Source organism: Pseudophryne corroboree, chromosome 4 (genome assembly GCF_028390025.1).
Source record: "Pseudophryne corroboree isolate aPseCor3 chromosome 4, aPseCor3.hap2, whole genome shotgun sequence".
NCBI classification, from domain to species: domain Eukaryota; kingdom Metazoa; phylum Chordata; class Amphibia; order Anura; family Myobatrachidae; genus Pseudophryne; species Pseudophryne corroboree.
In genome coordinates this window covers 360811318-360825979 of record NC_086447.1, presented here as the reverse complement: position 1 = coordinate 360825979, position 14662 = coordinate 360811318, and the positions used below count along the sequence as shown (strand labels likewise).

The 14662-nt window shown below is 43.1% G+C and overlaps 1 protein-coding gene across 1 annotated transcript in view; it reads left to right on the top strand.

Moving 5' to 3' along the window:
• LOC134910912 (alkaline phosphatase-like) overlaps positions 1-13975 on the top strand; it is a 51638-nt gene extending 37663 nt beyond the window's left edge. Inside the window, exons 9-13 of the mRNA XM_063919299.1 lie at positions 6773-6842; positions 7045-7179; positions 8867-9058; positions 13087-13203; positions 13450-13975. Coding sequence (XP_063775369.1) covers positions 6773-6842; positions 7045-7179; positions 8867-9058; positions 13087-13203; positions 13450-13712 — 777 coding nt within the window. The 3' untranslated portion in view covers positions 13713-13975. The remainder of the gene's footprint in view (positions 1-6772; positions 6843-7044; positions 7180-8866; positions 9059-13086; positions 13204-13449) is intronic.
• The last annotated feature ends 687 nt before the right edge of the window (positions 13976-14662 follow it).

Genomic DNA, 14662 nt, shown 5'->3' with positions numbered 1-14662 from the left:
AATTACTAATACAGGGCTGAGTGGGGTCCCGGAGAGCCCACATTACGCTGAGACACGAAGATGGGGTTGCAGTTGGAGTTGTCCCGGGTAAACAGCAAGTGGCTAGGGCTGGGGCTTTGTGTTAAGGGGGGCGATCGCCCTGATCGCCCCCGTCTAAATCCGCCACTGTTACCAATTCATACCTCCCAACTGTCACGATTTTCGTGGGACAGTCCTGCTGTCCCACCTACAGACTGCAGTGTCCAGTGATGGGGGGCAGTTTGGAGGCCCTCTCTCCCTTGCATTGCACAGCATCTATTCACTGGGAGAGATGGACAGGGGGCATACACAGCAGCTCACAGACACTGGCCATGCCCCCACAGTGATGAAAATGGGGCGTGGCTCATGATTGCAACATTCAATTGAAGCCACAACCTTTACCATAAGGCCACACCCTTGTGTGGAAAGTGTGGAAATCGAACCAACTCGCAAGTACTTTCTCTACAATACAACACAGAAGTTTACTAAGAATTGTGTATAGAATATTATTGCTCAAAAGTAGTAGTAGTTAACAAACAGCAGACATGGATGCCCCCTACACAAGTGCACATGCCCCAACACATGTCTATTCTCAATGCCCAATCACTCCTGGGGGCCCTGAGCCACTGATGACTTGCACTCTGTAACCATGTAAAGCCCCGATCAATCAGTCTTTTTGTTGAGCAGCTCCCAAAAATTTCCCCAACCATAAAAACAAGATTCCATATTTGCAGGATACAGTGCTGGGTACAGTGCGGAATACTTTGGGACACATAGTTAAATAGTGAGCGATTTACAGTGTGGAACACAGTGCAGGTCAGATACAGTGTGCGTCGGATACAGTGCAGGTTACAGTGCAAGTCGGATGCAGTGTGGGTCGGATATGGGACAGGTTGGATACAGTGCGGGTTTGATAAACTGCTGGTTATATTGCGGGTTATATACAGTGTGGGTTTAATACAGTGCAGGACAGGTTGAATACACTGTGGGTTACAGTGAAGGTGGGATACAATGTGGGTTACAGTGTGGGTTGGATACAGTGAGGGTTACAGTGCAGGGATACAGCGTGGGTCGATATAGTGCAGGTTACACTGTGGGTTGGATACAGCGTGGGTTACAGTGTGGGCCAGATACAGTGTGGGTTGGATACCATGCAGATTATAGTGCAGGTTGGATACAGTGCTGGTTATATTGCGAGTTTGATACAGTGCGGCTCGGATACAGTGTGGGTCGGATACTGTGCAGTTTACAGTGCGGATTGGATACAGTGCAGGTTGGATACAGTTTGGGTTACAGTGCAGGTCAGATACAGTGCAGGTTACAGTGCAGGTTGGATACAGTGCTGGTTACATTGTGGGTCCGATACAGTGCAGTTTACAGGGTGGGTTTGATACAGTTTGGGTTGGATATAGTCCGGGTTACAGAGCGGGTTGGATACAGTGAGGGTCAGATACAGTGAGGGTTACAGCCAGATACAGTGTGGGTCAGATACAGTGCAGGTAGGATATAGTGTGGGTTGGATACATTGCGGGTAGACATGCCAGCTGTAGCCGAGTAATAGGTGGGAGAGGGCCAACTGATGGTAAATGCTCCCGATGGTGTCTGTGAGGATGATGATAGTCTGGGTTCTGCAGTCAGTGTACACAGCAATCTCACAGTTTCTGCCATTTTTGTTCCATGGACTGTAGATGGAGCAGTCTCTGATAGATGAGAATGCAGCGAGAGCCGGCAATTTCAAAGTTCCATTGGCATCAATGGGCTGACTGCTGATTGGCTGAGAACAGATCTCTCGACGGTCAGCCCATCGATTTCAATGAAACTTTGAAATGGTCACCTGAATCCAAAACCCGCAAGATCTGACAGCAGGAAGATGATGTATTGCCTTTATGCAGGATCTGAACATGGGGGGTCATTCCGAGTTGTTCGCTCGCAAGCTGCTTTTAGCAGCTTTGCACACGCTAAGCCGCCGCCTACTGGGAGTGAATCTTAGCTTATTAAAATTGCGAACGAAAGATTTGCAATATTGCGATAAGACATCTCTGTGCAGTTTCTGAGTAACTCGAGACTTACTCGGCATCTGCGATCAGTTCAGTGCTTGTCGTTCCTGGTTTGACGTCACAAACACACCCAGCGTTCGCCCAGACACTCCTCCGTTTCTCCAGCCACTCCCGCATTTTTCCCAGAAACGGTAGCGTTTTTTCACACACACCCATAAAACGGCCAGTTTCCGCCTAGAAACACCCACTTCCTGTCAATCACATTACGATCACCAGAACGAGGAAAAATCCGTGAGTAAAATTCCTAACTACATAGCAAATTTACTTGGCGCAGTCGCAGTGCGAACATTGCGCATGCGCACTAAGCGGAAAATCGCTGCGATGCGAAGAAATTTACAGAGAGAACAACTCGGAATGACCACCATGGCTGGGAGATCCGAGTCCTGGCCCAGATCCACTCAGATTTGGTATGTTTGGGTGGGCTCTTGTAAATTCTTGTCTTATCTAAAGGTACCTGGCCCTAGCTCAGGGTGTTAGGGAGACAGTAGTTGCTTCTGCTAAATATTCCCTCTGCAACATAATGAACTGCTAGGTCTGGTGTCCTCTGAATGCAGTTGTGTAAGAATCCTAGAAGAATATTTGGACCCTTCCTCAATACTCTGAGCAGGTACTGTGACACCAAATTAAGGTGAACTAGAATATTCTTAACCCTTTATTTTATGTAAGACAGTTACAGAACTGGGGAGAAAAGGCATAAAGGAGTTCTGGCTCTATCAACAGAACAACCAGTCATTATTCTCCCAGCTCCAGGCTCTGGTTACAAAGCACTGTGCCTGCGCAGTAGTTGGATTAGAATTGTCTATATCTTCCTTTGTTAGTTTATTTTATGAAATAATGAATCTCTAGAAATAAGGCAAGCTTAAGACAGCTTTTCCTGTGCCAATGACTAGTTTACCTCTCCTGGGAGAAAGGAATGGAGAGGTGAATTTGTTCTTATAATGCAAAGGCCCAGATATCTAGAGCCTACCTGCACTGGGTTTGGACTGTGTACCTCCCAAGAGACAGCTGTTCAGTTTTCTAATTGTATTCAAATTAGCAATACCTGTGAGTGGAACTAGGGCTTTACTATACTTTTAACTACTCTCAGTTCTTATGGGGTTATGTATGTTTTTGCTTCTATTTATTATGTGGCCATTAACACTTTTTCTTCAGATCTGGATGGAGAGAGGGCAGTGTGCCGCATTGCCTGAGTTCCTCTATGATTGTCTTTGTCAAATAAATTTGTGCTGATAAAGGGTTTTAGAAAGTTTTCAGGAGACTCCGGAATTGTCATAACAGGATAGTCAAAAATGCTTACAAATTTACTGTTGGCATTTCTCTAGTAAGGCTTGCTCCCGTACCTTGGCCAGCCTTGTGAGGAACAAGCATGTGTTGCAGGATGCTGCCACTTAAATGATATGTCCACCCAAAACATTTTTTTTTAACACAAATAAGTTTCTGCTGCCTGCAGGTTGAAACACAGCATTTTAGTGTATAGGCTTCTCTGCAGCACTAATGGTTATGTTTTTAAGAGAATTGCAGCATTGTTGCATAAAGTAATTGCACTGTTCTACTGTAGTGAAGTGAAAATGAGTTGAGGACTTTGCTGAAATACCCAGCATAGATGTAAATTACTGAAAACATGAAAAATATCCTAGATGCATTGAATGATGCTGCATTGAATGCTTTTCCAGTTACAAAAGTGCAAAGTTGAAATTGCTCCATGCTGGCACTAAAGAGCCCCATACACTAGAACGATATGTCTAGAGGCTGAAGTCGGGACGATTTCCCTCGAACTCTCCCGGAAGCTTCCCAGGAGTGGTTCCATACGATTCCAAATGATTTGGTACATTTTGCTGGCGATATATCATATGCGATCCCAGCCATGCCTGCGGGAACCGGCATATCATAAGTGCAGCACTAGTAATCTGGAGAATCCGATCCGACGCTCACGATGCCGCGCATCGGATCGGATCAGATTGGATACACACCCAAATTGCCCGATTTCACCCAATATATCGGCCCGAATGCCCGAATTGGACTGAAATCGAGCATTATCGTTCTAGTGTATGAGGCACCAAACAGGTATTTTCCCATGTGACTGTCAGGGACCTCAGTAAGTAGACTCTGGTCAGAGGCAGTAATTTGAATCACCTACACCGTATCACACTAGCGTCAGGACTGCAATTGCACATATCCCCAAGTCCTTATGCAGTGAGGGCAGAGGCAAATATAATATCTCTCTGCCCATGGTTCTATACACTTATCTTTTCTGCTACCACCTGTGGGTAATTACCAAAGAGCCGCAGGACTCCTAACACTCTTATCACAGGCTCAGTGACACAGACTACCATGCAGTTAGCTGGTCTTCCCCCCTACTTCTGGCAATCAGTAACAGTTATGAGGGGGAATTCAATTAGCACGGATAGCCGACACTATTGGGATTTTGTTTAACCGGCCAGGAGACTTAAGTAACAAAATCCCGTAAGTGCTGGGTTTTTGCAGCTGCAATTGCAAAAACACATAGACCTGGGAACTTATCTTGGATCCAGTGTGTTTTCGTGTGGAAATGGGTATGAAAAGAGGTAATTGAATTACCTCCCTTTCCCCAAAAAAATAAATAAATTACGGTAAATCAGGAAAATGGATTGTGGTTATTTGAATTCCCCCAATAGCGTGATCTAATAGCCTTCTCAAAGACTGGGTTCTGGAGCATATATGTAAATGACTGATAAAAGACATTATTTACAAAAGAAGTGCAATGCTTAGGTACAAAAATGTTATAAAAAATGGTTACAGTTTAAATAGACAAACATATTAGCATTTCAAATAAAAGAAATAAAAAAACATAATACACAGGTTAACATGTACCTACTCCAGTGATGGCTAACCTTGACACTCCAGTTGTTGTTGAACTACACATCCCAGCATGCCCTGCTACAGTTTTGCTATTTGGCCATGCTAAAACTGATGCAGGGCATGCTGGGATGTGTAGTTCAACAACAGCTGGAGTGTCAAGGTTAGCCATCACTGACCAACTTTGTCTGGGAGTAATTGAAGAAAATGTAGGAAAAGTCTTCAATGCAGAAATGGATCCCCCAGTCTGAATCTAGAACAACGGGTGCTCATACTGTATGTTTTATCAGCCGCTCACCACATAAATCTGCTGAGTAGCTGACCAGTAATTCATTCTGGGACCATCTCAAAATTGCCAACATAAATTTTAACTTAAATACAAATAACTGTGCATACATCCCCTACAAACCTAACATACAGTATGTTCACATTAATCTCCATTATTTACGCTATAATATAAGTCCAAATATGATGCATTTTGATGTGGGATTGGTTAGGTACCTAAATTCTCTGAAACCATACATCAGTATGATTTACAAGTCGCATCTAACCTTCATACATATATTTTTATATGATTTTGGAAGCAACCAGCTATAATAGAAATATCAATTTTAGATCAAAACCAGATTAAATGTAATCAGGCTTTGATCTCTGCTTATGTCTGAATACTTTTGCAGGCAGACAGCTCTTTGTTTACCTCCCATGGTTTTAGGTGACAGGACTGCATCCTTACTTCACTTATATACATAAATACAAAAAAGGGTTTGTGTACCTATGTCCTCGGTTAATCGGTTTGCCTGGCCACAGGATATATGGGAAGTAAATACTAACAAAGTTACACAGGATTCCCTCAGGGCATTCTGACTAGTTGAAACATCCTATTTACAGTATCTGTGTGTACAGAATTATAACAGTACATCAAATGAAAACTCATAATATATGTCCCAGGGTCTCTATGTCTACGTCATGGAACAGACGTTTCTCCTATATTTCATGGTGACCTGTGTTGGTGAACATTTACTTCAACAATATGAATTGTCTCAATGATTTTATTTTTTCTGTTTTAAAAGGAAGTCTGAACACCTATTTAACATATTAATGTTCCAGATTTATCAAGCCTTGGAGAGTGATAAATTACACGGTGATAAAGGGGGACACGTACTAAGCAGTGATAAAAGTGGAGACGTGAGTCAGTGGAGAAGTTGCCCATGGCAACCAATCAGCTGCTCTGTATACTTTTATAGTGTGCAAATTACAAGTTACGTCAGTGCTGATTGGTTGCCATGGGCCACTTCTCCACTGGCTCACGTCTTCACTTTTATCACTGCTTAGTACATCTCCTCCATAGTACCAACCAATCAGCTCCTAACTGTCATTTTTCAAACACAGCCTCTAACATGGCAGTTAGGAGCTTATTGGATGGTTCTTTATCACCGTGCAATTTATCACTCTCTCAAGGCTTGATAAATCTGGTCCTAAATTATTAAAGTAAATATGAAAACTGTTTTACACTTTATATTTACTTTACATTCTTTTATATTCTATGGCTTACGTAAATGTGGAGACCAGTCAATCCCTTTCCGATGGGGAACTTTAAAAAAAAAAAAAAGATCAGGGAAATATCTGATTCTGTCCTTACTGCTAATTAGCAAACAAACAACAGGTTTAAGTGGAAACAAGTAAATAATATGTGGAAATATATAGACAGACATAGGCTTATGTATTGCTGGTGTGTTTGGCACTACGGAAATGCATGACACACAAAAACAAATTATGAACAACCAACATTTGTGAGTATCTATGTTTGTAATGAAACTGCACACAGCTGAGATTTTTATGTCCCTTTTTTGGTTTGATTGCAGAGGTCCAGATATGTGTGGAACAAACAACAATTTGATGCTGTGGATGACGCTACAACTGATTACCTTATTGGTAGGGTACTACAATGATGATGTGATGTACAGTACAGTATAACATAACAATCTTTGAACAATGGCATACAAATATATGATTTATTTAATTACTACAGTACTTGCAATTATTATAACTCTTATAATACCAGCTCGTAGTTCAATTGCTATAGTACTTGAGCACCTACTTGTTCATGAACAAATTTTTGATTCAAATTGTGTAGGTCTTTTTGAGCCAAAAGATATGAAGTATGAGCTAGATCGTGATCCTACTATGGACCCGTCCATCGCTGAAATGACTGAGAAGGCTATCAAGATACTGCGCAAGAATCCCAAAGGGTTCTTCCTCTTTGTTGAAGATAAGTATATTGTCTGGGGAGAAAGATGAACTAAAACTATTTTCCTTGTCATAGTACATAAAGACAATAAGTGAAATGGTCTGCGCAAGGAATATGAGTATGAAAGTGGTTTTGGACAGATCTGAACACATAAGCTGAGAAATAGCAATTGAGTCACCAGTTTACACAAGATTATAGTTGTGCAAAGTTTATTTTTTCCCCTCTTTTGATTTTCTATAAGTAAAACTAGAAACAGCAGGTTTCCCTGCTTCTATTCCCACAAATGCAAGCATGAAATCTAAATGATAACACAAGCGTGGAAAGCACATTTTCAACATACTGAGTATTGGTTTTGATGGACCTCCACTGATTTTAGTGGAAACTTGTCTCTTTTCATATTTCCCAGCAATATGGCATTCACCCTCCTCAGCTATAAGTTATACAGCACATCCATATCCAATGACTTAGGGCCTCATTCCGAGTTGATCACACGCTGCCGATTTTCACAGTGCAGCGATCAGGTTACTACTGCGCATGCGTATGCACCACAATGCGCACGCGCATCGTACGGGTACAAACAGCATTGTTGCTGTGCAATGCTTCTAGCGATTATTCCATTCGCACAGCCGTTCGCAAGGAGATTGACAGAAAGAGGGCATTCATGGGTGTCAACTGACCGTTTTCTGGGAGTGGTAGGGAAAATGCAGGCGTGTCCAGGCGATTGCAGGGCGGGTGTCTGACGTCAATTCCGGGACCGGACAGGCTGAAGTGATCGCAAGGGCTGAGTAAGTTCAGACCTACTCAGTAACTGCAAAAAGCTTTTTCGTTCTGCTCGGCTGCACATGGGATCGCACACTTGCAAAGTGAAAATATACTCCCCCGTGGGCGGTGACTATGCGTTTGCACGGATGCAAAAAGTAGCTAGCGAGCGTTCAACTCGGTATGAGGGCCTTAGTTCTTGCTTGTTATGAATAAAATAGAGGATGGAGAACAATAAAAAGATAAATTCAACAAAATAAAAAATGTATTGTACAAATGTCAAGAATGACATACAGTATCCTTTAACAGTTAATTGTTGACATATCCTTAATACTAACAGTATACGGTATTTGTATCATATTATTGGCACAGCTTTCATTTGCAATGGTTCAACCCTACTTAAAGTGTAGGCCCTCATTCCGAGTTGATCGCTCGCTAGCTACTTTTAACATAGTCGCCGCCCACGGGGAGTTTATTTTTGCTTTGCAGGAGTGCGAACGCCTGTGCAGCAGAGCGGCTGCAAACACATCTTGTGCAGAACAAGACCAGCCCTGTGGTTACTTATTCTGTGCGATGATTGCTGCGATGAATGACACGGTAATGACATCCGATACCCGCCCAGAAAATGCCCGGCCACACCTGCATTTTTCCAAACACTCCCAGAAAACAGTCAGTTGCCACCCACAAACGCCCTCTTCCTGTCAATCTCCTTGCGATCGGCTGTGCGACTGAAAGCGTTGCTAGAACCTGTGCAAAACCACGATGCTCTTTGTACCCGTACGCCGTGTGTGCGCATTGCGGTGCATACGCATGCGCAGTTTTGCCGTTTATTTAACTGATCGCTACGCAGCGAACAACGGCAGCAAGCGATCAACTCGGAATGAGGGCCATTGTACCTGCAATTTATCCCATAGCAATTGTGCTAACTTTAATAATGTGTTTTCTTTACGTGGCAGAATTGATCATGGTCACCATGACTCAAATGCAAGAAATTCATTGACTGAGACTGTTGAGTTTGACAAGGCCATTCTAAAAGCCGGGCAGATGATGTCAGAATATGACACACTAACTGTTGTGACCGCTGACCACTCTCACGTCTTTACCTTTGGTGGCTACACAGACCGTGGCAACAGTGTTTTGGGTGAGTGATTCCACTGCAAAATTTGTATTAAAACCTATTAGTGTCCCTTGAGGACTGTGTTTGGAAACCACTGGAGTAGCCAATTTTCCTGAGTAACCCACAAGAAATTGTCATAGGACAAAACTTCTAACCACATCATGTACCTCATAAATAGTGTGATATCATATAATATGTTGTTTATTACATAAAATATAATACTGTGGGTTGCCCATTCATTACATAAAAGTTCATTCATATAGCTTAGCTAAAATCCATATAAAAGTCGCAACAATAGAGTTTCTTTAGACATATGTGACGGGTTGTAATGGCATCCGAGATCGCTGGAGGTGCGGAATGCCGTCCGATTTCGGAAATTTTTTAAAGGGGCAATCCTCACTTACAAGGCAAAACCATGCCTTGTAAGTGTTTACCCCTTTAAAAAAAACTTCAGACATTGGCTGGCATCCCGCACTTCCAGCAATCTCAGATGCCATTACATCCCGCCCATGATCATCCATACCTTAGGTTGTTCTCAGAAGATAGTAACCAGCAGTAGGTCCCAGCACGATATCACTTTTAATCATACCTGCTGCCTACTTTTGAAGTACCATTTCAGGGAGATTGTGAAAGTGGGTACAGGTGACCGGCGGATCGGGATCCCGGCGGTCAGCATACCGAAGCTGGAATGGCGTCAGGGGGGCGAGCGCAAAGAGGCACCTTACAGGCTGCGCTCGCCATGCTGCAGGCTCGGTGGCTCGCTGCGCTCACCACAGGTTCTATTCCCACTCCATGGGTGTCGTGGTCACCCACATGTGGGAATAGTCCTGGAACCCCTGCAGGCATTCTGGCAGCCAGGATCCTTGCGTCGGTATGCTGACCGGCAGGATCATAACTACATCCCGAAAGTAACTCCTATCAGCGCGGATGTGTACTGCTATATCTGAGAGGTGGGTCATGAAAATAACTTGCATCCAAATGTAAGTGAGCCCCAAAGTTAATAAGATCTATTTGTTGAAGAAAAGACACTGATATTTGTTGGGATTTGATCTTGTATTGTGTTTTACAAGAGGTTCCATATACTGTAAGTGGCCACGAGAAACCTTATTTAAAATGCATGTAGCCATAGGGATCATTGTGTCTTATGAAAAATGCAGGGAAATGGCACTGGTGACCCAGTTTGAATGTATAGACATCTCTGATTTCAGTTTTTTCCCCAAGAATGTAACAGCTACAGTATATAATGAGGATATGTACCACACATGAGACTTATCTACAAGCTACAAGAATCAGGGCTAAGAAGCACAATATGCACTTGGGTCAAAAACTGGTTAGACAATAGGGAGCAGCGCGTTGTGGTTAATGGATCTTTTTCAACTTGGACTGAAGTACTAAGTGGTGTGCCGCAAGGCTCAGTATTAGGACCGCTATTGTTCAATATTTTCATTAACGACCTAACAGAAGATCTAGAGCAGAGGTTCTCAAACTCGGTCTTCGGGGGCCCACACAGTGCATGTTTTGCAGGTCTCCTCACGGAATCGCAAGTGAAATAATTAGCTCCACATGTGGACCTTTTAAAATGTGTCAGTGAGTAATTAATACACCTGTGCACCTGCTGGGTTACCTGCAAAACATGCACTGTGTGGGCTCCCGAGGACCGAGTTTGAGAACCTCTGGTCTAGAGAGCATGGTGTAAATTTTTGCAGATGATACTAAATTGTGGAAAGTTATAAATGCGGAGGGGGATGCTGAGTCGCTTCAGAACGACTTAGTTAAATTAGAAGCTTGGGCAGTGAAATGGAGAATGCGCTTCAATACAGATAAGTGTAAGGTAATGCACTGTGGTAACAAGAACAAAAATAACACCTACCTACTAAATGGGGTAAAATTAGGGGATTCTGTATTGGAAAAGGACTTAGCTGTCCTCATAGATAGCAAACTAAGCAGTAGTACCCAAAGTAGGACTGCAGCAAAGAAGGCTAATAAGATATTAGCATGCATAAAACGGGGAATTGATGCTAGGGACGAGAGTATTATACTCCCGTTATATAAATCACTTGAGAGGCCACACCTTAAATACTGTATACAATTCTGGGCGCCTTACTACAAAAAGGATATCCTGGAGCTAGAAAAGGTTCAAAGGCGGGCGACCAAACTAATTAAGGGTATGGAGACGCTAGAATACGAGGAAAGGCTTGCAAGACTAGGCATGTTTACACTGGAAAAGAGGAGATTAAGAGGGGACATGATCAACATTTACAAATATATAAGGGGACAATATACAGATCTTGCGCAGGACCTGTTTTTGGTTAGATCAACACAGAGAACTCGTGGACACTCGCTCAGGTTAGAGGAGAGGAGATTCCGCACAATACGGCGTAAAGGCTTTTTTACGGTAAGGACGATACGTGTTTGGAATTCCCTGCCTGAGGAAGTTGTAATGGCCGACTCAGTCAACACCTTTAAGAATGGGTTAGATAAATTCCTAATGGATAAGGATATCCAGGGTTACGGGGCATAGTCACGCACTATGGTTATTATAAAAAAGAGGGGTAAAACGTAATGGCAGTCATCAACTTCAGTCAAAATTTTATACAAAATAATCGTGCATAGGAGACCACAAATAGGTTGAACTCGATGGACAATTGTCTTTTTTCAACCTTAGATACTATGTTACTATGTTACTATGTTACTATGATATGGTGCAATAAGGAAGAGTAATGGTCTATTCAGGGAGTCAGGGAGATTGCTGCTATTTCAGGGAGTCTCCTGCAGAATGAGGGATGGTAGGCAACTATGCTTTTAATACACTATAGGTTGAATGTATTATACTCACACGCCGCTATAATACTTCCTGCTTCACCTCATTACCAAGGCGAAGCAATAAGCCACTCCGACAAGATGTACTAACATCTTTTCTGCCGAAGCAAGGGAGTGTAAACTCCCCCCTCCGGTGATTACACCCACTGACACCACTTCTCCTGCTGCTCTCTGCTGGGGGCCGTGCATTCTAACACACATCCGGACTTGGGGTAGCCAAGGCAGTGTGTTGGGTACCTTTTACCCACTAGCTTCTCCTACCAACTCATACCCCCAGAACCACCCCTTACATTCTCTACATATGAGGTCCATGCTATACGCCTTTTCCAGCCTGTTAATCTTCAAGATGCTGTCATTTACCGACCCCTGGAATTCCTTCCAAATTCCTCGTCAACTTTGCTTCCTGGCTTCCTCACTTCCTATGTTCTGACATTCCCTCTATTATGTATACTATTTCAACATCCCAATCGATATCACCACAAAATACCCTGACTCTAAACTCCTTAACTTCACATCTTTGCTTGGTCTCTCCCTGTGGCTCTCCTCCCTATCCCATGAGAATATGGATCTCACTTGATCTGGTCTTCACTCACTGTTGTGATATTTCTGATTTCTCCAACTCCCCATTTCCCCTCTCTGACCACCATCTGGTCTCTTTTTACTTATCTCTCTCTGCTCCTCCATCTCTTCCTCCAAAGGCAACCATCACTAAGCATAACATTGAGGCTATCAACACCACTTACCTATCCTCCCTGTAGGAAGTCAGGCCTAGCCAGCTTCTATGGGCTGCAGCCAATGCAGTCCATAGAAGCTGTTGTTTTATGCGCAGTACCGTCGCCGCTACTGTGCATGCTCTGGGTCCCGGCGTCTGTGAACTACATAGTGCAGGTGCTGGGCAGCGGCGGCATGGACAAGGTCGCGGAGACCCGGAGCATTGCCAGTGGCAGCACACTGCATGTATGTAAATATTCCATGAGATCTATTACTTGAAATATACTGTAATGCAACTATGTCATTTAACTGTTTGTGATTAATTGATTAAGTTGATGTAACTTTGGCGAGACAATGAAGGCTTATTTTGCATTATTAGCTACATTTCATGATCTCATCTACTGTAATGGTCATTTAGAAACAACTATTTATACACATAAATGAATCAACTGTTTTTGTCTTGCGTTTATATGTTGTACAGAACCCTATTTAAATGGTTGCTCTGTACTTTCTTTCTGCAGGAAAAGCTCCACTCAGAGCCCGTGATGGGTTGCCCTATACAAGCCTGCTCTATGGCAATGGACCTGGGTTTAAAATCGTAAATGGAGCACGAGAAAATATTACCAATATTGACATAGGTATGGACTGATTATGCCTTCACTGCTAATAGTGCGAATACTCACTGACCTTCAGGGTTGTGATAAGACAGTTGGACAGCCATGCTTCAGGTGGAAACTTCTAGATGTGTAATAAAAGTCTTACATTTTCCTAACACTTTACTTTGTAATATGCTTTTATTCTATCTTTTATATCTGCATGGCATTGTTTGCAAATTCTTTCATAAACATGGATATGAGCTTCACATTTATATTATTTTCACATAGGAGGAAATTACAGACAGCAGACGGCTGTAGATCTTTCATCAGAGACGCACGGAGGTGAGGATGTGCCCATCATGGCTAAAGGACCCCAAGCTCACCTTTTCCATGGTATCCATGAGCAAAATTACATTGCCCATGTCATGGCCTATGCAGCCTGCCTGGAGCCCTATACAGACTGTCCTCCAAATTCAGGTTTTCGTATTTCCTCTCCCACCATGCTGCTAGTGATCACTGTATGTGGAGCCCTCTTGTGGAGAGAGCAGTAATTCCTTTCTTACTAACCTATAATGTCCTGTGATTCTGACATTTTTGATCAGAACTTTGAAACTTTTGATATATTAACAGCTTTTGGAAATACAACTGTGCACTATAAAGGCTGCAGTACTGGCTAGCAAATAAGCAATTGGGTATCAGCTTACTGTCCCAATCATTGGTATTGGAACCACTACATTTTTCTATTTATTTACGTGGGACTTGTAATTGTCTTCAATTTTCTTGTACCTGAATCCTTATTAAACATATTTGCTTCACAATAAAACATTCTGGTCTATTTTATTTATGAGCATATGAAATATTTTGAATGTAATCAGTCGGGATGCATACGATATCCCAGCAGACAGGATGCCGGCTGTCACTATATCGGCAGTGGTATCCCGTCTGCCGGAATCCTACGTGGATCCACCAACCGAGTGGAAATACCAGGCGGCTGTCGGGATTCCGTTTGTCTGTAAAATGTCGGCTGCCGGGATTCCAGCATCAGTCTCCTGAACGCCGGGATCCCGACAGCCGGAATATTGACTGCATCCCAATTAGTCATCGTTTTCTGTCACTAAGGGCCTACAGTAGCTCAGAAATGGATGCTATTGGGTCCACATTAGTGTCCTCTGCTGGGTGTGATAATATGCAAATGCTAGTTTCAGCCTTCCCCTTGTGCACTAGAGAGCCCTGAAGAGTCCAATCCCTGAGATGCCTAGTTTCTGGTAGTTCCAGACAGTCCACCATCGGCACACCCTCATGTCCACCATCGACACTTGTATCATGACCTTTGAGGAAGCAGCTCTGCAGTGACTAGCCCGCAACAATCCCATAACACAACAATGAGATGGATTTTTTTAGCGTTCCCTTCAAGCCACCTCCCAGACACCATCCATGAACTCCCACCGCTTTGCACAGATGGCAGCTCTCCCATACTATATACTATAGTGCACAAACATCA